We start from the raw sequence: 23,224 nt of genomic DNA, 5'->3' as shown, positions 1-23,224 counted from the left end.
ATTAGACCCTTCTGCCACGTTCATATTCACGTTTTCTACCTCATAGAAGAGAACGAAGGCTCTTCGCATTGGAAATTGCTTGCGGTGGCAACCTGTCACGATGAAGGATGCGTCTTGCGACAATGGCTCTCGCGCGCCTTTGCTGATGGCTATGAACGCCGAACATCAGGTGCACTTAATTATTGGGACGAACCCTCTAGCAGCAGCCCGTTGTGCGAAGAGTTTAGAAGTCGGCGCGAAACCCATCATCATCGCACCAGACACAGTGGATGTGCACTATACATTGACCGAGCGGTTCGAAGATGGCTCAGCGCAATGGATACGCAGAGCATTTCAAGACGATGATTTAACCACCCTTGGGAGGGAAGAAGTCGACCATGTTGTGGACATGGTGTTCGTCACTCTCGGCGGGAGTGACCCGTTGAGTACGCATTGATCAATTCGCCATATTGTAGCTTTCGTGGTTGTTGACGCTTCGACAGGTTCCCACGTTTCGAAGCTTTGCCGACGTCTGAGGATTCCGGTGAACGTATCTGACGCACCGGATCTCTGTTCCTTCAGCTTGCTCTCTACCTACTCAGATGGCCCTCTGCACATCGGAATTACGACTTCTGGCCGTGGCTGCAAGCTTGCTTCTCGTCTCAGGAGGGAAATTTCTGCTTCGCTTCCGCCGAATCTTGGGACCGCCATAGACAGACTCGGTGCGGTAAGAAGGCGTCTTTGGGCAGAAGACTACGCTGCAGGCCTCTGTGATGGCGTTTTCGACGGCGACGACGATGATTCAACAGGTCAAAAACACACTTTCAATAATCTAGTCACAGAGCATGACAAATCGGCCGCCAAAACAAGGCGTATGCGCTGGCTCTCTCAGATTTGCGAGTATTGGCCATTACGCAAACTCGCCACTATCACCGATTCTGATATTGAGAGAATCCTTCAGGCCTACTGCGCTGGTAAAGAAAATGCCAGCGAATTGAATGGGATTGCGTTATTATCTAAGAAGGGAAAGATTGTCTTGGCTGGTTCTGGTCCAGGCCACCCTGATCTGCTCACTCGCGCAACTTATCATGCGATTCAGAATGCAGAAATTATATTGGCAGATAAGCTCGTGCCTGCTCCGGTCTTGGACTTGATTCCGCGCCGGACTGAGGTCCATATTGCGCGGAAGTTCCCCGGGAACGCGGATCAGGCACAAGAAGAGTTTATGCGAATGGGAATCGAAGCCCTACGGCAGGGGCGGTACGTACTCCGGCTGAAGCAGGGAGACCCGTATCTCTATGGTCGAGGAGGAGAGGAGTTTGAGTACTTCCGAGGCGAAGGGTTTACTCCGCTGGTTCTTCCCGGAATCACTAGTGCACTCAGTGCCCCATTGTTTGCGGATATCCCTGCTACCCATCGTGGTGTTTCGGACCAGGTTCTAGTCTGCACCGGCACTGGAAGGAAAGGCGCAGCTCCAGAGCCTCCTACCTATGTACCGACTCAGACGGTTGTCTTCCTGATGGCCTTGCATAGACTGTCTGCACTTGTGGAATCACTGACCACACTACCGGTGGCAGATGACGGCTCCCGTGCGCGAACAGCCTGGCCCAAGAATACTCCATGCGCCATCGTTGAACGGGCTTCATGTACGGACCAGCGGGTTATTCGTTCGACTCTTGAGCACGTCTGCTTGGCATTTGAAGCTGAAGGGTCTCGTCCTCCCGGATTGCTCATTGTCGGAGCCAGCTGTCATGTTCTACACCAACCCAGCGGTCAAAAATGGATCGTTGAGGAGGGATTCCGAGGCTTTGATGAATTGCATCCTGTTTTGGATGAGTCTATGATGGATGGCAGTGTGCTGAAGGCCTCTTGATATGGCTAGCTTTTGCATTCGGTGTTTTTCTGGGCATGAGTTATGAGAGATCACAATCATGGGCGGGGAGTTAGTTTCAACAGGTCTTCGATTTGAGATAGAGATACCCATATAGATATGTTTCAACAATCTGAATTGATCCCATTGATTTCTCATTTAGCTTTTGCTTTAGATCAAAAAGGTAAATTCTGGGTTGTTTTCTACGCTTGGATTTCCATATCAAAGTAAAAGCGATCGGGAAGGATTGCGTTAAAAAACTTCAGAAGCATGGATTGAGGTATTTGGGTGGAATCTACAGGGATCTATACGGAGTCACGGGTTCCGCCACTAGGCCTCCACGGGCCCTCCAACTCAGCTCTTGTCAACATCACCCATCTCATCAGCCATCTATCATCAGAGCAGCACTGACTGCAACATGCCAGCGGACAATAAAACATATCTCTCGAACGGGGAGGTACTCTCAAGGTACGATAGCCAGTTCCAGAAAGCAAAAGGCAGAGGACTAACGTCATCCCACTACAGTCCCCCTCTCTCCGTTCGCATCCTTCGCTTCTTCGAAAATGTCTACTTCTTCCTAGGCTTATATTTCGTGAGCCTTTTCTCGGTATGTTGACTCCGTCGATAATCTCCGACTTCATCATTCCTCAGGATCTCGCCGAAACGTCCACTCCGCATAGTGTACGCTAGTTACTTACATTGGACTTTCATAGCTCGATCCCTATACTGCCGCTCAGAATTCGCAGTTCAACGTATCCCGGTCAGGGAACCGTCACAATGCTAGGCCTCGATGGGGAGGCAGTGGTCCTAGCTCTGGGGGAGGTGGTGGCGGCGGACCTGGAGGTGGATTCGGCCCTCGCAGGATTGGGCGTGTGGACGATATTAGAGGGCCGGAGTGTAAAAGCTGCCGTTGAGGTTGGGTAGAGTGTTTTGTCATTCAGCGATGCTTTTGTTAAGTTGCCTTGAGAGAACCAGCGTGTCTTGTGGATGGCATAGGGACTTGGTTTATCATTATCAGTGAGGATAAGGACATCTTCTGCGTGCGTCCTCTGCCATTCGTGTGCATTGTAAGACCATCTTCCGCTGAGCTGTATATGGGGTAATTCCTGTCCATACATGGAAGATCGGACCGTTTCGATAGAGACCGGATCTACGCATGGAGACACTACGGCTGCGGACTCGTTATCTCTGACATATCTGCTGAAGAGGAAGGTGCTCGGAGTTTCCATCCGCACCCAGGCGACGAGCGGTAATTTTTGAGACGAATAATGACTGCAGAGCACATCAGCATCGATATAGCTCATCGTGATGCAGTAAAATGGACATCACGTGACGCTTTCTGGCTTCTCCGCATCTGATGAGGGACGCAAAACCGCGTCGGCCCACTGGAAGCGTTGACGGTGTGATTTTTCTACAGGTCATCCAGGAAGCATATTTCCAGCATCATGGCTCTCCCTACGAACAATGCCGACTGGGGTGCTCTGATCTCCAGCCTCAAGGACCAGCTCCCGGAAGTCTATCCCGTATACCAAACCCCACTTCCGTCCCTCGTGAACCGGTACATCGACCACACCCAGCTGTCCTTGGATGCAACAGATGAGGATATTGACAAGCTCTGCGCTGAGGCCGCAAAATACAATTTTGCTGCGGTCTGCGTTCGCCTGCGACATGTCCGCAGAGCCATCACAAATCTCCAGAGCAGCCCGGAATGCACTGTGGCCTGCGTCGTGGGATTCCCTGAAGGCACGCTGGACACCATGGAGAAGGAGAAGGAGGCGCTGGACGCCGCGGAATTGGGAGCGAGTGAGCTAGACATGGTGATCAATTGGCCAAAGTTGAAGGAAGGGCAGTACATGGATGTCTACGCCGATGTCCTCGAAGTGCGGAAAGGGGCGCCGTCGCCGGTCAAGTTGAAAGTTATCCTGGAGACTTCGCAATTGACCAAGGACGAGATCATTGCCGGCTCTGTCATATCGAGTATGGCCGGGGCCGACTTTGTCAAGACCAGTACGGGATTCAATGGACCGGGGGCCAATGTTGAGGACGTGGCTCTGATGCGGGCTACCGTTGAGCTGGTAGGAAAGGGAACCAAGGTGAAAGCCAGTGGAGGAGTTCGCTCGGCGGAAGACTGTGTCAGGATGTTGAAAGCGGGCGCGGATCGCATTGGAACGAGTTCAGGGGTGAATATTATGAATCAGCTGGCAGGAAAGGAGACGCAACAGGAGGGAAGCACACCCACATCTTACTAGTACGGTGATCGGTAGCGAGCCTCAACGGAGGTAAGATATTGCTTGCCCTTGAGACAGAGCCTCCTCAGAAGAATAGTAACGGTCAAACGTCTAAACACATTTGCACCTTACTAGTGACTGTAAAGCACAGCGTAGGGATGCATATCCATACGTTGCCGTTCGGGTGGATAGCTAGTGGAGCATGTCATCAACAAAACAGCCATCGGCCGTCAATTTGTTCTCCTCACGAACGGACACTTGATAGAAGGAGGACAAAAAAGATCTGCAATTATTGACTATGACCATACCCAACTCCCTTTGAATCCCTCCTTCCAAAGGCTTTGCTCCCAACTCTGCTCCTCCTGTCGAGCACGTAGTGGCAGAATACGATAGACGAACTTCAAGGTACAGAAGTCACTTACCACTTGCTAGGCAAGCAGTAATCAGCAGTTATTCAGCATACATCGAGTTCACGACTCGCAGGGAGTGACAACCTACAAAGACGGAAGACCTTGCATGATTTTAACCTCGCCGTTTGCTGTGGCAGCCACGACGTCCTCTTACTTCAAGACCATCTGCTGCCTATGCACCGAAGAGAGGGTGAAATCATACATCGAATGAGAAGCATAGTGTTAATATCGAAGATATTTCCTCCTTCGCATTTCTCAGAATCAGTCTTTGAACAACGCTGTGATACTCAGTGCTTTTTCACCCTTTTCACTTGCTGGCAGACCTGCATATCATCGTACTTGGAGACCCTGCCCTACCTGCGCAAGAACCTGAGTATGCATCCCAATCTGCAGACCGGACTGCTGACCAGATCGGATATATCATCTTCGCGCTAATGAGGCTCCGAAGAAATCCTTCCGCTTCAATCATTCTTTCGGTTAGGAGGGCGGAAGGTCGATGAGGTTTACTATCCCACTCCCGTATCCGATCATACTCTATCACTGACCCTTCTTCGTTTCAGATTGAATCACCGAAATGTGGCTCTGAAGTCTTTCCCGATGAAACGGGCTCGCCGTCAGCCAAGCATTCCTGATTGATGATCGAACACGAGGCTGTCAGTTCTGACTGCTGACTTCTGACATGGGAGGAATGCATGCTCCTCTCAATTTGCTTCTATGGTAGCAATGAGCCAATTGATCAGAATTTAGAGCAAGGGAGAATGGAGGAGCCAGTGCACAAGCCCCTTGATACGTCGACCCCTCTTTGCATCATTGCTTTTTTTGTGGGCTTCTGACGTGCAGCTGAGGCGTTGATGGCACCTCTTAGGCACGAATTATTGGGGGCTGAGCGTTAATATGGGCATTGTGGCGGTGATTCATGCATTTGATGGGCATAATAACGGGAGGTGGGTTGGTCTAGCTTCCAGATTACTGTTGGTATGAGTGTTAGGCGTTCTGGACTTTTGTCGAAGGGATGAGATGATTGAGATATTGTTGTGCTATTTGAATCCATTCTTTCAACCCTCAGTGGGTTCATGACTATATACAGATGCAGAATGACCAGTACATGTAGTTTGCCCAAACCATTAGCCCATTGCGCCTTTGGAAGTCTATTCGAACAATATGTCACAATATGCAGATGCAGCGAATCTTAGAGTCATTAACAGAAAACTGTAAGGAAGGGGAAGGGAAGGAGAAGATAGAAGCGACAATCATTGCTCGTCACTGCTTTGATCATCGGTATCGCTGGTCTGAGCTTCCTCTTCCAAATCCATCCGCCGAAGGACGGTATCACCCTTCTTCCCTTTCTTCTCGGCAGCGAACCAGGCTTCCCGCCTGCGAGTCTCGCGCTCTTCCTTACGAGCTTGACGCAGGATCTTTTCGCGATGGGTCTGTTCCTGCTTCTGATGCAGTTCATCAATATAGTCACGCAGGTTGACCAAGTCCGAGCGTAGTTTAGTCACCTCGTCGGTGGTAACTTGGCGGGCCGTCTCGTTGACGGTCAGTTTCTTCTTCAGCGTGGTGATTTCCTCTTCCAATGATGCGATCTGGGAGTTATCGACGGTTGCCACTTGATCGGGGACTGATTGGGAAATTGACGAGAAATGTGTTCCGCTGCTCCCGGAATGTTTGAGAGAGGCAAGCTCCGCAAGACCTTCTTCCATCATTGAGTCAGGGAAAAAAGCGTGTGTCAAGGCTTCAGAGAATTGATTTGTTTTCTGATCGCTTAAAGTGAGTCTTGCCGCGTTAGAGACGAGCAGGTGCGTACTGAATGTATATTCAGCTGGGACCGCGCCAGCCGTACTCGAAGACTCTGAAAGAGCATGGTCATAACGGGGCTTGACTATGGTGTGTGCTACCCGTCTCAACTCGTTTGCGGAAGACGGCAGTCCTTCCAAAGGAAGCGTAATAATATTCGTCACAGGGTGGGTGTAATCGGCCAGTGTTGACGCATATTTCCGTCGAGCTACATTCCATGACAGGACTTTTCCGTTTTGATGTCCGGATAGCAAGGCCATTCCATCATAGGAAAGAGAAAGCGAGTGGACCCCACCGAAGTCGGAGGATGGAGCAAGCCAGCGATCTTCCGCGGATGCTTGTGATGGGGTGGATTGTAATGAAGGATCGTGTAGGGTATGCTGTATTGACTGGCTCTTGTAGAAGTCGACCGACTGGACGCTACCATCCTCATATCCCACATAGAATGCACGGTCAACTGGATCGAGAGTCAAACATGTTGCAGAGGCGGGCAAGAGGAAGGTTCGCAGGAGACGTCCCGTGTGAAAATCCCAAGCAATGGCAGTGTTATCTTTGGAGGTGGACACAGCGATGTTATAGCGACCGCTGCTATGGCCCACAGCAATGGACGTGATGGCAGCGCGATGGTTTGAGAATGTACGGATGGGCGAGTTGGGCTGCTGTCGGTCCCGACCCGAGGGAGGTTTCGTGAACGAAAGGATATCCACGAGTGACCAGACATGGATACTAGCATCAGACGATCCTGAAAGAATGAAGTTGGAAGTGGGATCAACCACGAGCGATGTCACCGGTTGTAAATGCGACGCTGTTGTAGCCACTTGTCGCCCGGTGCAAGTCTGCCGTTGAAAGGCCCCAGTCAGCGCTACAAAGTCGCAGAGACTGAGAACAAGTTTGTAACAGCTTGTTCACTCACCTCCCATAAAATTAACCGTCCACCCTCTGTTCCCAGAACCAGAATATCCCCATTCTTCCGACCTGCGAGCGCGATGCTGCGTATGCGCTCCGGAAAAGGGATGATTGCTTCCTGGTTTCCCTTCTCTCGGCTGTACACATGAACAATGGCTTTCTCAGACTGGGCGGCAAACACATGCGACGGACCCACGGCGAGGCAATTGGCCGCTGTTGAGCTTTTCTTGAAGGTAGAGCGCAGGTTAAGAGCGGGCTGCCATTCTTGCACACAAATTCCCACGTCTCTCAAGGTCGCAGCTGCTGGCGTCTTGACGGACGTCAAGGTCGACGCAATAAAACTCTCACACAGCATGACGACTTGACCGAGAATTGAGAAAAAGGGATAGAGAGGAACAGAGGAGCTGACGATGATGACCAGCTGTCATGGAAACCTTCTTTTTTTTTTTTTTTTTTTTCTTCGTTTTCCTCTTTTGATGGATCACTGATAAAGCGGGCGATAAACGATCAGTTTGCATGGTTTGCTTTGATGAGTATATACTACGTACTCCGCATTTGCTTCTGGAAATATGCCGATCAAGCTCATCTAAGAATACAATAGTAAAGCTAACTAACGGACAGTACTTCATCTGAGGGATCAACTTTGATCCTCTGGATCGTGCCCCAATACATTGGCAATAATCCTTGGTCTCCTTTCATTCCCTCCTACTGATGCTACTGTGGTAGTAGCAGCAGCTCCTCGCTTGAGAGAAGGATGGATCGACATCGACAGGCCAGGCGAACCTGGGTTATCATCTCCATTATTTTCGCCATGGTGGCCATTCATCGTGGGTCCTCATCATCGTTCTCTACAGTGCCTCCTGTTGGTATTGAAGCCATCTGAATGAATGAACAATGTCCCCCAAAGTATATCTGCAGCCACTACCGAAATTGTACGGCCATCGCCAAATATGGCCGCCAATGCCTGCGCCCACGGCAACCGATGCAAGGGGCTCTTTTCCTAGGGGCGTACCTTTGATTGCTCGGTGCAACAGGCACACTAAGTGCATAATCCAATTGAGAAACAGAGCGTGACGTCCCTTCAGAAGACCGCAGGGTTTCCATGTCCCTCGCCCTGCATGTCTCATTCCTTGGGTTCTGACGAAATAGGATCGACTTGGGTAAGCGGACCACCCACGTTGTGGTGTCCCTGCAGGTGGCGCGCAGTCAGGCCGTTGATCCAATAGCCGTGGCGACTGTTTCGATCTCACCTCCCACTGGTATGCAAGGATGGTGGAAGTCGTTGCCTTTCCAATTCGTTCATGTTCCAAAGTCGTTGGGTGACTCTCCCGAAAGGGCAAGATATACATGCCCAATGTCTGGCCTGCTGTCACCCCAGGGCATCAAGGGATGGTTGGCTCGGCTTGTAGTTATAGGTGATGAAGGCTCTTTTAGATGGGTTGAATCTGGTTTCCTTCTTCTTGGTTTGACTTCTGTGACCCATCCCAGAGCCATATGCAGATTCATTCTCTTGCTGCTCTTTTCACAAATTTGCATGCAACATGTCCTCCACGGCCCACCCATCTCCTCGAATGTTCTCGAGACCAACCTATCATGACCATACAATGTCAGCTTATCCCACACCATCCTACTCTGTGCCCCGTGAAGGTTCCATAGCACAGGATAATGCACATGTATCGGCCTGTCTTTCGGAAAACTATCAACCCCGGAGAAGCAAGCAGGTGACGAGTTCTTTGTCTTTCATGCCAGCAACAGCTCCTCGGCCTGAACGACTACCTGACCACACGGCTACACAGTCAAGACGGCCGGCAGACCGAGGCCCCGTCTGCATTTCGCCTTTCCGTTCCGTGCGCAGGATGAAGGAACCTTTCCAGTTGCGCCTACCTGGCTCCCCTTCGCTGGAAAATATCACAGCCGCCGCGAGGGAGTCCAAAGCGGCACGGCCAGTGTCTGGGAATCAGTCACTGCGAACATGGCGGCCGGACCTGAACTCGATGGCTTCGAGTCTGGAGACATTTGGACTGCTGCCGAGCCCCCCTCTGTCTGACTCAAGAGAATCGCGCCCATCCACATCGTCCACGTACTTCTCACCCAAACCGGATTCTGAGATGGAGGTGGGTGAGGAACGAATGAAACACTGCGGTTGTATTCCTGAGTTAAACGCGTGCGACGCTTGCGACGGTGCGCGCAGAAAGATCACCAAACCAGAGGGAACGGCCACACAAGAACCAACCAATGTCCATGCAGCTTACTCCAACCTGGTCAAACGATGTGAATCCGACGAAGGACGATTCACACCAGCCTCCACCGATTTGGAACAAACGCTATCGCCCTCTGAATTCTCCGATATTGAGCTACCAGAGCAGGAGAAAGCTGCTAATTGTGTTGACACCGCCCAGAGAAGCCGGACAGGAACGGTTTCAAGTGAGGGAAGTAGCTGGATGCCGAGTAATCTCTCTTATTTTGAGAGGTGGCTTCAGGGTGTTCCGGGAACGCTAGATGTCAAGGATGAAAGGTCAAAAGAACTGAACCGGAGAAAGTGTCAGATAGTCCAAAACAGCCCTCCACGCCCGGAACGCAAACGCGAGCTGAAGGCTACGGATGAAGCTGTGGTAAGTCTCCATCCTAAAGCCACTCGTTAGTTTACCCTACTAATACAAAAGCAGATTCTTGATCTTACCAGCTGCAGCAAAAATAGGCCCAAATTGGTCGATATATCCCGACAATCATCTCCCGCCATGAGCCACACGCTCCCGAATACACAGCATCCCATTCCTTCTACTCCTGACATGCGCCAACATGAAATATCTGCCTTCAGTCCTGACACTCCATTAGAGATGTCAGATAGTGGTTATGCTACCCATAATTCCTGTTACTCGCCAGACGAGTTTCAGGATGACAAGGAGTCGCATTATACGGATTCCATTTCAACCCATTCAGAAACAGCTAGCGAGACGGTAGTGTGTGACAAGCTGGTTCTCAAAGAAGGACCGTCTTTCTCGCCAGCCAAACCAAAACCTGCGACTAGAGCCAACTCTTCGCCAAAAAGCCAAACCTCCCCAGCGCGCTCGTCCAATATGTCAGAGAAGGAAGAGCGAAGGTGGTGGGACCATGAATGGACAATCGAACAGCTGGAGCAATCCGTCAAAGACTTCCCACGGAATATGTTGAAACTTACGTCGCCTGTCATAATGTTCCTTCGTCAAAACAACGAGAAGGCGTTGATTCGACCGTTCCGTAAAATATTCCCAGACGTCGCGGAGAATCTTCTCGACTGTCTCTGTGCGGTCCTGATAGCACGAAACTATTTGGCCTCGTTGGCATCTACCCACCGAGGGACCAGCAGCTTATCCTATAGGTCGACATTGTCCCGCTTGGATACAGTCCCGGAGAAGCCAAGCTCAACGTCAGCAACGCAATTCACTGCAACATCGCCGTCACGTATCAGAGACCGTGTGCTGGGACCGCGAAGTGCAGAGCTTCGTGCAGACTTGGATCGAATCGTGGACAACCTGCTGTTCGCAGTGAGCGGCCGGTCTGATGAAACATTGAAATCAGCTGTACTCGTTCTAGCCCAGGTCCTTGAATCCAAAGCCTAGCTTTGAGAAATCTGGACTCCCGATCTTTTTCTTTCTGTCTTCTCAATCTTCTTTCATTGTTTATTTCGAATGACTTTCATGCCATCACGGTGAGCATTACCCGTACCATTCTCGGTTCTATGTATTTGTCCATATTCCCTTCATTTCCAATCAAACTCTTCGAGTTTTTCGTTCACTTGCTGTTTAGATCATTGCATTCTATATACCTGCCATTGGAATCCAAATTTGGCACCCTTTTTCCTTTGTGTTGTATACCATTGGTGGCTATGACTGGTGTATGATTGATTAGAAGAGAAAATAATCAAGATCAATCAAACGATACTCTCTCTAAAAGTAAATTCGAATCAGCAGTCAAATCTATCAAATCTACCAAACTGATCTCTCCTCCTCACTTAGGTCATGCTTGGACCGAACGGGAAACCTCAGGCAATCAAATCCAGGATGAGTCAGCGTCGGAGGTAATCGTTGTCTCGCCGGAGTTGCTTGGGGCCTTTCCCGCGGAATATGATCACCGTAATTATAATTATAATTTAGTACCATCGATGGCCACTCTGCCAATCCTCATATCATCCACATAACAGCCCAGTACATTCATAATGGCAGTATCAACAAGTCACCTACGATCACTCTGTTCGTCATCAAGGTCCCTGTCCCGAACAGGAATCGTTGCCCCCATCAGCTGCCGTGGTTATGCTACAACAGAACCCTCACCCTCCGCCACCAGCCCTTCAACGACAACAACACCACGCAGACGGACAACGTTCAAAGACAAATTGAATGCCGGCCCATCGTTTGCAGACTTTGTTTCTAATGGGCACGACGATGCCCCTCTCGACCCCTCCGAAGCATACGCTCTCAAGACCGCCCTCGTCGGACCCGCCGGCCGCAAGAAGGAAATGACCCGTCTGCCGTCATGGCTGAAGACACCGATCCCCGACTCGAAGAACTACCAGCGTCTCAAGAAGGATCTGCGCGGCCTCAATCTGCACACTGTCTGCGAGGAAGCGCGGTGTCCCAACATCTCCGACTGCTGGGGCGGCAGCGACAAATCCGCCGCCACAGCCACCATCATGCTGATGGGCGATACCTGCACCCGCGGCTGCCGGTTCTGCAGCGTCAAGACCTCGCGGACGCCGGCCCCGCTCGACCCGCATGAACCGGAGAATACCGCCGAAGCGATCTCGCGCTGGGGACTTGGGTACGTGGTCCTGACCAGCGTTGACCGGGACGATCTCGCGGACGGGGGTGCGCGGCACTTCGCAGAGACGGTGATCAAGATCAAGCAGAAGGCACCCAGTATCCTGGTCGAGTGCTTGACCGGCGATTATGCGGGCGATCTGGAAATGGCGAAGCTGGTCGCTCGCTCCGGATTGGATGTGTACGCGCACAACGTCGAGACAGTGGAGGCCTTGACGCCTCAGGTCCGTGATCGCCGTGCCAACTTCCAGCAGTCTATCCGTGTGCTCGAGGCGGCGAAGGACGCCCAGCCCTCGCTTATCACGAAGACCTCGCTGATGCTTGGTCTCGGGGAGACGGACGAGCAATTGTGGGATGCGCTGCGCCAGCTGCGCGCGGTCAATGTGGACGTTGTCACGTTCGGCCAGTACATGCGGCCGACGAAGCGTCACATGGCTGTGCATGAGTACGTTACTCCGGATAGATTCGAGCTGTGGCGCCAGAGAGCGCTTGACATGGGCTTCCTCTACTGCGCGTCGGGTCCTCTCGTCCGGAGCAGCTACAAGGCCGGCGAGGCGTTCATTGAGAATGTGCTGAAGAAGAGAAGAGCCGCTTCTGGAGGCGCAGAAACAGTCGGTGATCGGCCAGTTGCCGTGGACGAGGTTACGCGGTGATTCCTTTCCTGGTGTTCTCTCTCTTTCTGTCTTTTTGCGTCTTCAGGATCCATTATCGGCGCGGGTTGAATTTCTCGTCGGATTGCTGCAGTATTCATCGTTTGGGCGTCTTATAATGGCACAGGTCATCGTATCAGTGTGACGGGCTGAGACTCGTCATTTAAAATACGATACATAGATCAATGAGTTGGAATCATTGTGTGTATGTTTTGCTACTTGGCATTCGTAAAATTTCATGCATATCTACCAACCGATCTCTCGCGTACCCTACGCCCGCATGAGACGCTATACTCCGTACGCTTGAACGACCAACTACCTCAAATAAAATCGGTATCCGAAAAGCGCATTGTCGAGCAAAAGAGGCGAAAGAAGATAGTGAGAAGGCAAAGAAAGTAAATGACTCGCACATATCAAATCCGAGCTTCCTAGGCCGAAGACAATAAGGAACCGAGAGCAAGAACCTTCGTCCAGTGCTCTCTCTGCTTGTTGACAGACGGCATTAGAGTGAGGGCCTGTCCGCACCAGGCGGACAATTCCCGTGCTCTCCTTCATTCAAAAGAGCATTTATGTAAGAGTGATATGTACCGATAGACCGAACGTATGAGAAGCATGGTCTTCAAGCATCGTCGGAAATCAACTCCTTGATGTCCTCTTTTGTCAAACCAAAGAGATAGAGAATGTCTACCATACTCTCACCATTAAGACGAGTCGGTGCCTCAAGCTGGACCTTGGTCTTGGCGCGCCAGGCAACCCCAAGACCAGCCGCATGAAGCATAAGAAGGTCGTTCGCGCCATCGCCGACAGAAACGACCTGGGAGATTGGAATGCCGTTCTCTGCCGCGAGAGACTCGAGACGCTCACGCTTCTTGCTTGCATCAATAATAGGGTAAGTCGGTACAAGCTTGCCGGTGAGAGTTTGAGACGCCTCGTCGATTTCGAGCTGAAAATGGATATCAGTCAGTGACGGGCTCAAGAAAGCCGGCATGAGGAGCAGGGCAACCCACGTGATTGGCAAACGCATAATCGATGCCGAGTTGGCCGGCGAGCCATTCCGCAAGAGGCTGAAATCCTCCACTCAAAACCGCGAGTTTGCAACCGAGCTTCTTCAGAGCTTTGCACAGTTCGCGAGCGCCAGGCGAAATAGTGAGAACCGACTTCAACTTCTCGAACACGTCAGCTGGAACGCCCTTCAAGAGGCCGACACGCTCTTTAAGCGATGCGGAGAAGTCAAGCTCTCCATTCATGGCACGTTCAGTAATTTCCTGGCCGCCCAAAGTTAGCGGTGTGCTATTCAGTATACTAGAAGCTGCCCGCTACGAACCGAGACTTCCTTCTCAACGCCAATGAACTTGGCAATTTCGTCAATCACCTCATTTTGGATTAAAGTGCTGTCCATATCGAAGACGACCAGACGCTTGTGACGACGGAAGACGCTTTCATTCTGAAGGACCACCTCGACATTCCATTCGCGCTCGAACCGCCATATGCTTTCGTGTTTGCGAAGGTCGGCGAAAGTGAGGTACTCGGGGTTCGGCGGAGGCGAGAGAGTAACCTCTACGACGCGCGGCTGATCATCCTGATCCAAACAGCGATGGGAGGTATTCATGCGCTGGTAAGGCGTCGAGAGTGATTCCATAATCTGGAGGAAATTGGTCAAACACAGCTGAGAGACGAACGGACCGTACAGATGGTCGAGTGGCTCCGGCTCCGGAGCTGGAGGCTCCCGTGGGATCTTCTCGACGTCAATCGTCGGGGCCGATCCCACCGGAACCATGGGGGACGGGAGCTTATTCGCATTTGGGGAAGAGTCGGGATGAAGATGAGGATGAACTGGATTAGCGGACTTGTAGACGATAGTTGCGACCAATTTTGGAGTTCCAGTAGGAAGGGGATTCATCTGATGATTGAAGATGGTGTGGATAATGCCGCTTTCAGCGACCTTTTCGGGGTCGGGGCTGATAGGATTGACATGGAGATTAGAGAGCGATGCTAGTAGAGACTCGCGGGAGGCTCCCAGGACATCTTCGATATTTTGAGTGAATGGAACCGGGGGCTTGTACTGTTGATGGTCCTGGATGAAGGAGTTACTCGAAAGAGACTGCCGCAGCACCGGACGCGCTGGACGTGCGGTGGGGTTAGATGCTGCCATTGTGCCGCAATGTCGGACAAGGTCTCTTGTGATGGAAGAGAGTAGTATGGACCTGGGCGACGGATAACCGGCGGTCTTTCACGATCAACCGAAACGATCGTCGAAAGGCACCCTTGAAGAGGACTGGAGACTCGAAGTAGAGACAGCCAGTCCGAGACCAGAATAATGATATGATATGATAACGGGGGATGGTTGACTCTGACTAGCAACAGTTAACTATCTCGTAGTTTGTCAATTCCCCCGTGTCGATCGGCGGGTGGGCACGTGGTGGGGGAGTCCCAAAGAGGGAAAACCTATAAATCACGTGCATAAGAGTAAGCTTGACGCTTCACCGCCCGGCAGAAACCTCGGCACCTGATATTATCTTGGGCTACGAGTCCGAAGACTCCGAACAAATAAAGGGCAAAAGAAAGCCGACTTGCTAGGTCTCTATATTCGGGCTTGCAATCTCAAGTCATTAACTGTCTAAAAGGACAACATGATTAATATTCGATGTCGTGTAAGATATCTGCTTCCGCTAATTTCGATGCTTGCTAATATGCCAACTAGAAACCCCGTCAGCCATTGTAGGTGGAGCATGGCGATTACAGGCTCATCTCGGCTGCAGACCGGAGTTGATAAGAAACAAGAACAAGCTCTGCCTCTGCCCCAGTCTGCAGCTCGGATGAATCTTTTTCACCGGCATTAATAATGCTCATTCTCCTGTGTTCGACGCTTGTTCCAGAAGGGACGTTGAACAGGAGAGCAACCAAGCAGAGTGGATGACATAAGCCATTCCGGTCGGGCAGGGACACCGGAAGCGCAAGTATTGCGTGATTTCCCCAGGACATGAGGAAATTGAATTTTTCAGCAATGCCTCTTGAAAGGGCAGGCGGTCACAGCCAATGTCGTGATCAAGGACGGCAGAATCAGCCGGCAATGGCCCAAGTATGAGAACATCGAGGGGAGAGCAGGGTCCCGTTACCGGATGATGTCGTGATTGTCCCTATCTGCTTCTCTTTTATATCAGTCTTGCCATTGGCATCTTTGATCTTGTCCTTCCATCAGTCTACCAGTCTTGAATTCGTTCTCCCTCTTTCGTCATATCTCTGTATCCACTCTAGATCTATAAACATAACCTTCATTGTTGCATTCATCGTACACGTTCTTGTGTTTACCACTTGTTTACTTTGAAGTGTCCTTCACACACCACAGTCAGGATGCCTGCCAAGCTCCCTTCCAACTATCCCTCTGATTCAGAGGCCGCTGTCGACTCCAGAGACCTTCAGACAGAATCCGGCTATGTCAGTGGGGATTCGAGTGAAGTCTACACTCCAGAGATTGTCTTCACCAAGCCACACCTGCAGTTTCTTAACAGACAATTGCAGTTCCTCGAGCCTCAAGGTTAGTACTGTGTGCCCTCCTTGGGACTCTCTAGTAGGCCAAGTGGCTGACAAGACGTAGAAATCCTGAGATGGTGCATCACATCCCTTCCTCATCTCTTCCAGACCACTGCGTTTGGCTTGACCGGTCTTGTCACCCTTGACATGCTTTCCAAGCTTCAAGTGCCCCGCCCACAGATGGTTGATTTGATCTTCCTCGACACTCTTCACCACTTCCCAGAGACCCTGGCTCTTGTTGACCGTGTCCGCAAGAGGTACCCTCTGAACAACATCCACGTCTACAAGCCAGCTGGTGTCGAAACTGAGGAAGAGTTTACCAAGAAGTACGGAGCCAAGCTCTGGGAGACGGACGATCAATTCTACGACTGGGTCGCCAAGGTCGAACCGGCCCAGCGTGCCTATCGTGAGCTCAACGTGCATGCTGTTCTCACTGGGCGCCGCCGCAGTCAGGGTGGCAAGCGTGGTGATCTCGATGTGATCGAGGTCGACGAGGCTGGCCTCATCAAGGTCAACCCCCTGGCCAACTGGACGTTCGAACAAGTCAAGCAATACGTCAAGGAAAATGATGTGCCCTACAACGAGCTGTTGGACCGTGGCTACAAGAGCATCGGTGACTGGCACTCCACACAGCCTGTCAAGGAGAACGAGGACGAGCGATCCGGTCGCTGGAAGGGTCAGGAGAAGACCGAGTGTGGCATCCACAACCCTCGCTCCAAGTACGCCCAGTACCTGATGGAGCTGGAGCGTAAGCGGCAGGAGGAGGCTCTGTCGCAGGCGCTACAGAACCAGCTCACCACCGCTGCTCAGTAGATACTCTGTCTGTTCTTGCTTTGCATCTTCACTGGCGTTCTTGGGTTACATCTAGCGAAGTTTACGCAGCCTTGATATCATCTGCCATCCCTTAGGGGCATCAGGCCAAGGGATTTATGTCGTTACGAATTGTGTTTCTGATGGTTGAATCGGTGGGTTTAATGGGTTCAAAAGCTTGCCATGCCGTTTCCTACCCATGGGGTTTTGTACATAGCGAGAACTGGCATGTTGCAACGGATGACATATCGTCCATCCATGATAACGATTAGCATGATAGATACAATAATTTTCTTCGAAGCAGAATTGGACTAGGGGTTTGGGGTGTAGCATTGTAGACTAAACTGCAGAACCAACTGGCTTTCATATCCTAACGTTCTGTGCGAACGGCAGCTAGGTGTATTCGCATTCACCATAAATGAATCACCTCATTGCCAAGGTGATGCCCAGGCTTTCTGTGAATGTGATTAAGCATCCCATTACATGTCAGGTATGACCCTTAGCAGGCTACAGGGGGTTAATGGTGATTAGCAATATTGCACCATTTTGATAAGATATTGGGATTCATGATTCAGGAAAACAAAGCTCAGTTTGATGTGCTGGTTCTTGTTAACTAGTACAGAGTATATTTCTATATTTTCAGCTACTACTACACTGGAACCATATCTCCATCCGAACTTAAGCTGTTGTACCTACTCCGTGGTCTCTTGTTAAGTCAATGCTTTTGAGTAGGAGATGATGATAGACAATTGACCAAAGACACATAACCCACGCTTGAGCCGATTCGAGATTTTGGAGGAATGTTGGCATTCACCACACTAAGGTAATACAAGGACATCGCACAGAGTCGAGTGATTAGATCTGATCTTATCAATCTAATCAACCGCTATTAGCAGGAAGGACAACAGAAGCCATCCATCTTCAAGCGTCAATTTATCCTTAGGTGGGAAACGCGCTGACTTGCAGCGACCTCCCGTTGTTGTGTCTGCTTTACCTGATGCTGCCGGCACGTAGCATCCAGTATTTGATCTACTGAGCGCCAACGCATTTCTGCATGTATTCGAACATCCCACCCAAACCCACGTTATGTTGAGTACGATTCAGGGAGGTCAGTCTCTGGACTTAGACACGGCACCGAGTTCTTTTCCACCTTTGAGCCTAGGACTCAGTGGTTCGAAGGAGGTTCATCGTCGGCCAACATGATTGTTGTAGAGCCGTGAGTTAAGTTCCTGTCATGCGAGTCTTTCCTACTCCAATGTATTTGGTATTACTGGGCTTGCTGTTATGGATAAACCACATCTGGGCAGTCAGTAGAGGGACGAGAAGATAGGGCTGGTCCTACCACGTGATGCCAAGAGGCCAAGAAAGACCAGACTCGAAAGGAAATTGACAATCACGCAAGCAGTGCGGAGAATGTCGTGATGGCAGGAGTGGCCGTTGATAGGCTTATCGGCAGCAGCTTGTGGCGTTTCTGATTCTAGAGCTGCGGTTTCAACTTTTTTTTGGCAGTATTTCGGCGAGTATAGATCCGATCTGAGGATTGGACTATGTTTTCATTGCTTTTGTATCGATTTACATCAATGTTTTGTGTCCATGCTATGATGCTACTGACATCTTGAGGAGTTGAGACGACTCCTGTCGAGAGGGATCAAGGCTTATGATGTGGCGGAGAGGCAACGTAAGAGACATCTCTCTCCGCTTAGTAATTCCCACTTCCCCTGAAAATCATGACTCGTTCTGGGAGCAGCTGACGATTCAGGAGGATATCAAGGATTGTATTTCCAGGTAACTTGTCAGCAGTAGCAGGACCTTTAGTCAGATGTACATGAAAATGGATTACTGAGTGCGAACCAATAATGCAAGTAACGTAGTGTACCATCACATCGGCGATTTCGGCGTCCGATATGCGATGACGAACAATGGCACTAGGTCCTACCAACTACGAATGTATGAAACAGTCGCATGGAGGGAATCAACATATCCCAATCGCCGACAACTGTATCAGCGTATTGTTCAGGGGAAGGAGAAGAAGAATAGTCTCCTGTCTAATAATGATGGACGAGGGTACGCAACTACGTAGACAGTAGACAGACAAGGCCAGCTCCACTATCGGACAGTGTATTGCCATTTGCTGGGACTGAAAATAATATTATGGGGACTCATCAAGAGTCAAGGACAAGAATATTATTCTTGTTTCCAGTGCTACGTACGTAGTATCTGGACTACTCCGTACGGTTCGTAGTATCTGGACTACTCCGTACGGTTCGTAGTAGTAATCAGGGAAGTCAATTAACTACCCAGAAGCATAGTAGTCATTGATAATAGGACATAAAAAGACTCTCTTCCCTGAGCTCATCTCTTGCCCGCCCATTTTTTCCTTCCCCTCTCTCACCCCCCTCCTCTGCATTCCACCTCCGTGTGCTTGACCTTACCTTTAGAAAAGTTTTTGTATCTTTTTCTTCACACACAAAATGGCCAACCCTCCTCATGGTGGTGTCCTCAAGGACCTGCTCGCCCGTGATGCTCCCCGCCACGACGAGCTCGCTGTCGAGGCCGAGCAGCTGCCTGCCATTGTCCTCACCGAGCGCCAGCTTTGCGATCTCGAATTGATTATGAACGGTGGTTTCAGTCCCTTGGAGGGTGAGTTTACTCCTTGAATCTTTATTTTGAAACCAATCGAGGAAGCACAATGGAGATTTCCGCTACAATGGCTATCGCGGCGGAATCGGAGGGAGGGGTCGATATCGGATGATGGGCTAACGCCGAACTCTGCATCCAGGTTTCATGAACCAGAAGGACTATGACAGGTATGCTCTTACGAATGCTCTCAACACGAGTTCTCCTCATCGCCCGCGAGAAATCACAGTCCAATATACTGACAGCAATTTTCTTCGCTTAGTGTTTGCGAAAATGTCCGTCTCGCTGACGGCAACCTCTTCTCCATGCCCATCACCCTGGATGTGTCCCAGGCCGTTATCGATGATGGCAAGCTCAAGGCCGGCTCCCGCGTCACCCTGCGCGACTTCAGAGACGATCGTAATCTGGCCATCCTGACCATTGACGATATCTACCGCCCTGACAAGTAAGTTCCATTTTCCTCCTTGGCACATGCCGATCTTGTCTCATTTTCAGCACGAAACGTGGTTTAATTGTCCTGCGTTGTATATCTGAAATGACATATGCGACACGCTGCAATCTACCCACAGAAGTCGTTCCATTTGATCAGAGATCCGTGCGCATAGTGGGCCTGGCTAACTTGTTTTCATTACGTAGGGCTAAGGAAGCCAAGCTGGTCTTTGGCGGTGATGAGGAGCACCCTGCCATCAAGTTTCTCTACAACAAGGTTCAGGAATTCTATATTGGAGGAAAGATCGAAGCCATCAACAAGCTCAACCACTACGACTATGTCGCTCTCCGCTGTACGTCCAATCGTGCGCTCGAGCTGCGGATTTGAAAGATGATTGCTAATAAACCCCGGCGATAGACACTCCCGCGGAGCTGCGTGTTCACTTCGACAAGCTCGGCTGGAACCGAGTTGTTGCTTTCCAGACTAGGTATATTATCATGCCACTGCCTACAACAAACAAATCTGGCGGAACCGCAGCTGACTGGTCTCAAGAAACCCCATGCACAGAGCTCACCGTGAGCTGACCGTCCGTGCGGCTCGCGCTCGCCAGGCCAATGTCCTGATCCACCCCGTCGTCGGTCTCACCAAGCCTGGTGACATCGACCACTTCACCCGTGTCCGCGCCTACCAGGCTCTCCTCCCCCGCTACCCTAACGGAATGGCCGTCCTGGGTCTTCTGGGTCTTGCCATGCGTATGGGTGGTCCCCGCGAGGCCATCTGGCACGCCATCATCCGTAAGAACCACGGTGCCACTCACTTCATCGTCGGACGTGACCACGCTGGTCCCGGTAAGAACTCCAAGGGCCAGGAATTCTACGGCCCTTACGATGCCCAGCACGCTGTCGAGAAGTACAAGGACGAGCTCGGCATCGAGGTCGTTGAGTTCCAGCAGGTCACCTACCTCCCCGACACCGATGAGTACAAGCCCAAGGACGAGGTCCCCGCTGGTGTCAAGACCCTGGATATCTCCGGTACCGAGCTGCGCAACCGCCTGCGCACCGGTGCTCCCATCCCCGAGTGGTTCTCCTACCCCGAAGTTGTCAAGATCCTCCGCGAATCTAGCCCTCCTCGCCACACTCAGGGTTTCACCATCTTCCTTACCGGTTACATGAACTCCGGCAAGGACGCCATTGCCCGTGCCCTCCAGGTCACCCTCAACCAGCAGGGCGGCCGCTCCGTCTCGCTCCTGCTCGGTGACACCGTCCGACACGAGCTCTCCTCTGAGCTGGGTTTCAGCCGTGAGGATCGCCACACCAACATCCAGCGTATCGCTTTCGTTGCCGGTGAGCTCACCCGCGCCGGTGCCGCGGTCATCGCCTCGCCCATTGCCCCCTACGAGGAGTCCCGCAACGCCGCCCGTGACGCCGTCACCCAGGCTGGTGGCAACTTCTTCCTGGTTCACGTTGCTACTCCCCTCGAGTACTGCGAGAAGACCGACAAGCGTGGCATCTACGCCAAGGCCCGCCGTGGCGAGATCAAGGGCTTCACTGGTGTCGATGACCCCTATGAGACACCTTCCAAGGCTGATCTCACCGTCGATGTTTCGAAGCAGACCGTCCGCAGCATTGTCCACGAGATCATCCTCATGCTCGAGACTGAGGGCTTCTTCGACCGTGCTTAGACTAGCATAGGCGCTTTGGTTGATTGTTCTGTGATACCATTGGGGATTTAGAGTAAATACTTGCTGGAAGGATCTGTTTATAGAGTGTACTGTTTCTGTGTGAATTTAATGCCTTGATTCCCCTTGGACATATTTGACCTGTGTCATCTAGAATGTCTTAACGCGATGCAGTAGATTAATCACCTTGATTATATTCGGTTCATAGCACGTGACTCCACTGTAACAGTCTAACTGTCATAGGATGCAAACAGCACAAACAATCCAATGATCGTCGATGCGTCTGCAAACAATCTTCTCGACAATGATGAGTTAAAGACCATCTCAACACCAAACGTCAGATCATGCTACCACCTCGGGTCCCTGCTGGTCGAATACCAGCAGCGAGCCGGCCACTACTACCGCCGAGCAGCCATGGTCTCCGCCATCAATTCCGCCCATTCACACACCGATCACGACTTCTACTTCTCTCCCCGCCTCTAGGCCGGCCGCAAGTACCGTTTCTGTCCCCCTTGGCGAGCACTCGCCCTCTCCCGCCCCTATCGATCCATCTCCGGCAGCATTTTGCCCGGTTGATTTCCACCGAGCGCCGCGATTATTACAAGCGTCGCCTGTCGCGCGGGCTTCGGATCGGCCTGACGTTCTACGCCATCCTGGTGCTGTTCCAGGTGATCAAGCTGGGCGTCTACCAGGAGGAAATCGAGCACCAGTGGCCTACGCCGTCGGAATGGTCGTGGAAGAGTCGCTGGTGCCTGCGGTCCGCGCAGGCGCTGCAGAACCCGGAGCAGATCGGCAAGCTCATGACCAACTGGCCCATGGTTGCGGGGTACCTGCGGGAGCTGCTGGAGCGGCTGGAGAACCCCGAGGGCGAGGGCCGGGGGCTCAAGGAGCAAGCGGAGGGTGGGTTCCTTGTTGAGGGGGTGGGGCGGACCGGGTTCGATATCACGGCCAAGAGTGAGCCGTGGCGGAGGGGCTATCACCAGGCGCTTATGGGTGCGGCCAAGGCCGCGGAGAACCTGGAGGGGTGGCTGACGGATCGGAAGCAGCGTATCTCTGCTCCGGCGGAGTATGTGGTTGGTCCTTCGAATCCTCGACCCAAGCCCATGCCGGCGGGCCAGAAGCAGGTTCCGCGGGAGGAGGATAGCGAGCCGGCGTCGCCGAGTCCGGAGGTGTTTTATATGAAGATCCTGACGACGAAGGGGTTTGATACGAGGCAGAAGCTTGATGCCGCGTTGGCGTATGCCGACTGGCTTGATTATAAGGGTCTGCAGGAGACTGCCCGGGATATGTATGCCTGGGCCATGGATATCGCTGCGGCCGGGTCACCGGTGGACGCCAGCAAAGTGGTGAACACGAAAACGGGGGTCCTCAAAAACGACGGCCCTGCGCTACCGTCTGAGAATATACTACGGGTGTCGACTGCGCTGGCGGTACATCATGCCCGGCAAGGCAGCCTGCCCATGTCCCTTATTCACTTCTCACGCCGCCGACCACCTTACACG

The 23,224-nt window shown here is 51.7% G+C and overlaps 6 protein-coding genes across 6 annotated transcripts; 5 read left to right on the top strand and 1 right to left on the bottom strand.

Annotated features, from left to right (window-relative positions):
- Positions 1-100: 100 nt before the first annotated feature.
- CDV56_103175 (putative siroheme synthase) lies at positions 101-1,852 on the top strand (the record flags this gene model as incomplete). Its single annotated transcript, XM_026756794.1, has 2 exons — positions 101-425; positions 483-1,852. 2 exons carry the CDS (start codon positions 101-103, stop codon positions 1,850-1,852), a joined length of 1,695 nt encoding a protein of 564 aa, XP_026614543.1.
- Positions 1,853-3,294: 1,442 nt separating this feature from the next.
- CDV56_102918 (2-deoxyribose-5-phosphate aldolase) lies at positions 3,295-4,098 on the top strand (the record flags this gene model as incomplete). Its single annotated transcript, XM_026756537.1, has 1 exon — positions 3,295-4,098. The coding sequence occupies one exon, from the start codon at positions 3,295-3,297 to the stop codon at positions 4,096-4,098; it is 804 nt and encodes a 267-aa protein (XP_026614542.1).
- Positions 4,099-5,737: 1,639 nt separating this feature from the next.
- Positions 5,738-7,545, bottom strand: CDV56_102474 (putative ribosomal assembly complex component Ipi3; the record flags this gene model as incomplete). Its single annotated transcript, XM_026756093.1, has 2 exons — positions 5,738-7,163; positions 7,214-7,545. 2 exons carry the CDS (start codon positions 7,543-7,545, stop codon positions 5,738-5,740), a joined length of 1,758 nt encoding a protein of 585 aa, XP_026614541.1.
- A 3,840-nt stretch (positions 7,546-11,385) lies between these two features.
- CDV56_101779 (lipoate synthase) lies at positions 11,386-12,639 on the top strand (the record flags this gene model as incomplete). Its single annotated transcript, XM_026755398.1, has 1 exon — positions 11,386-12,639. The coding sequence occupies one exon, from the start codon at positions 11,386-11,388 to the stop codon at positions 12,637-12,639; it is 1,254 nt and encodes a 417-aa protein (XP_026614540.1).
- Positions 12,640-15,987: 3,348 nt separating this feature from the next.
- On the top strand, positions 15,988-16,980 carry met16 (phosphoadenylyl-sulfate reductase (thioredoxin); the record flags this gene model as incomplete). Its single annotated transcript, XM_026754768.1, has 2 exons — positions 15,988-16,171; positions 16,232-16,980. The coding sequence occupies 2 exons, from the start codon at positions 15,988-15,990 to the stop codon at positions 16,978-16,980; spliced, it is 933 nt and encodes a 310-aa protein (XP_026614539.1).
- Positions 16,981-19,448: 2,468 nt separating this feature from the next.
- Positions 19,449-21,725, top strand: sC (sulfate adenylyltransferase; the record flags this gene model as incomplete). The annotated part of the gene is made up of 6 exons (XM_026754044.1): positions 19,449-19,617; positions 19,757-19,784; positions 19,877-20,059; positions 20,251-20,396; positions 20,462-20,531; positions 20,597-21,725. The coding sequence occupies 6 exons, from the start codon at positions 19,449-19,451 to the stop codon at positions 21,723-21,725; spliced, it is 1,725 nt and encodes a 574-aa protein (XP_026614538.1).
- Positions 21,726-23,224: the final 1,499 nt, after the last annotated feature.

The sequence above is a fragment of the Aspergillus thermomutatus genome, assembly GCF_002237265.1.
Source record: "Aspergillus thermomutatus strain HMR AF 39 chromosome Unknown NODE_91, whole genome shotgun sequence".
Classification (NCBI taxonomy): Eukaryota; Fungi; Ascomycota; class Eurotiomycetes; order Eurotiales; family Aspergillaceae; genus Aspergillus; species Aspergillus thermomutatus.
Note: the sequence above shows the minus strand (reverse complement) of the source record. Positions and strands in the feature narration are given on the sequence as shown.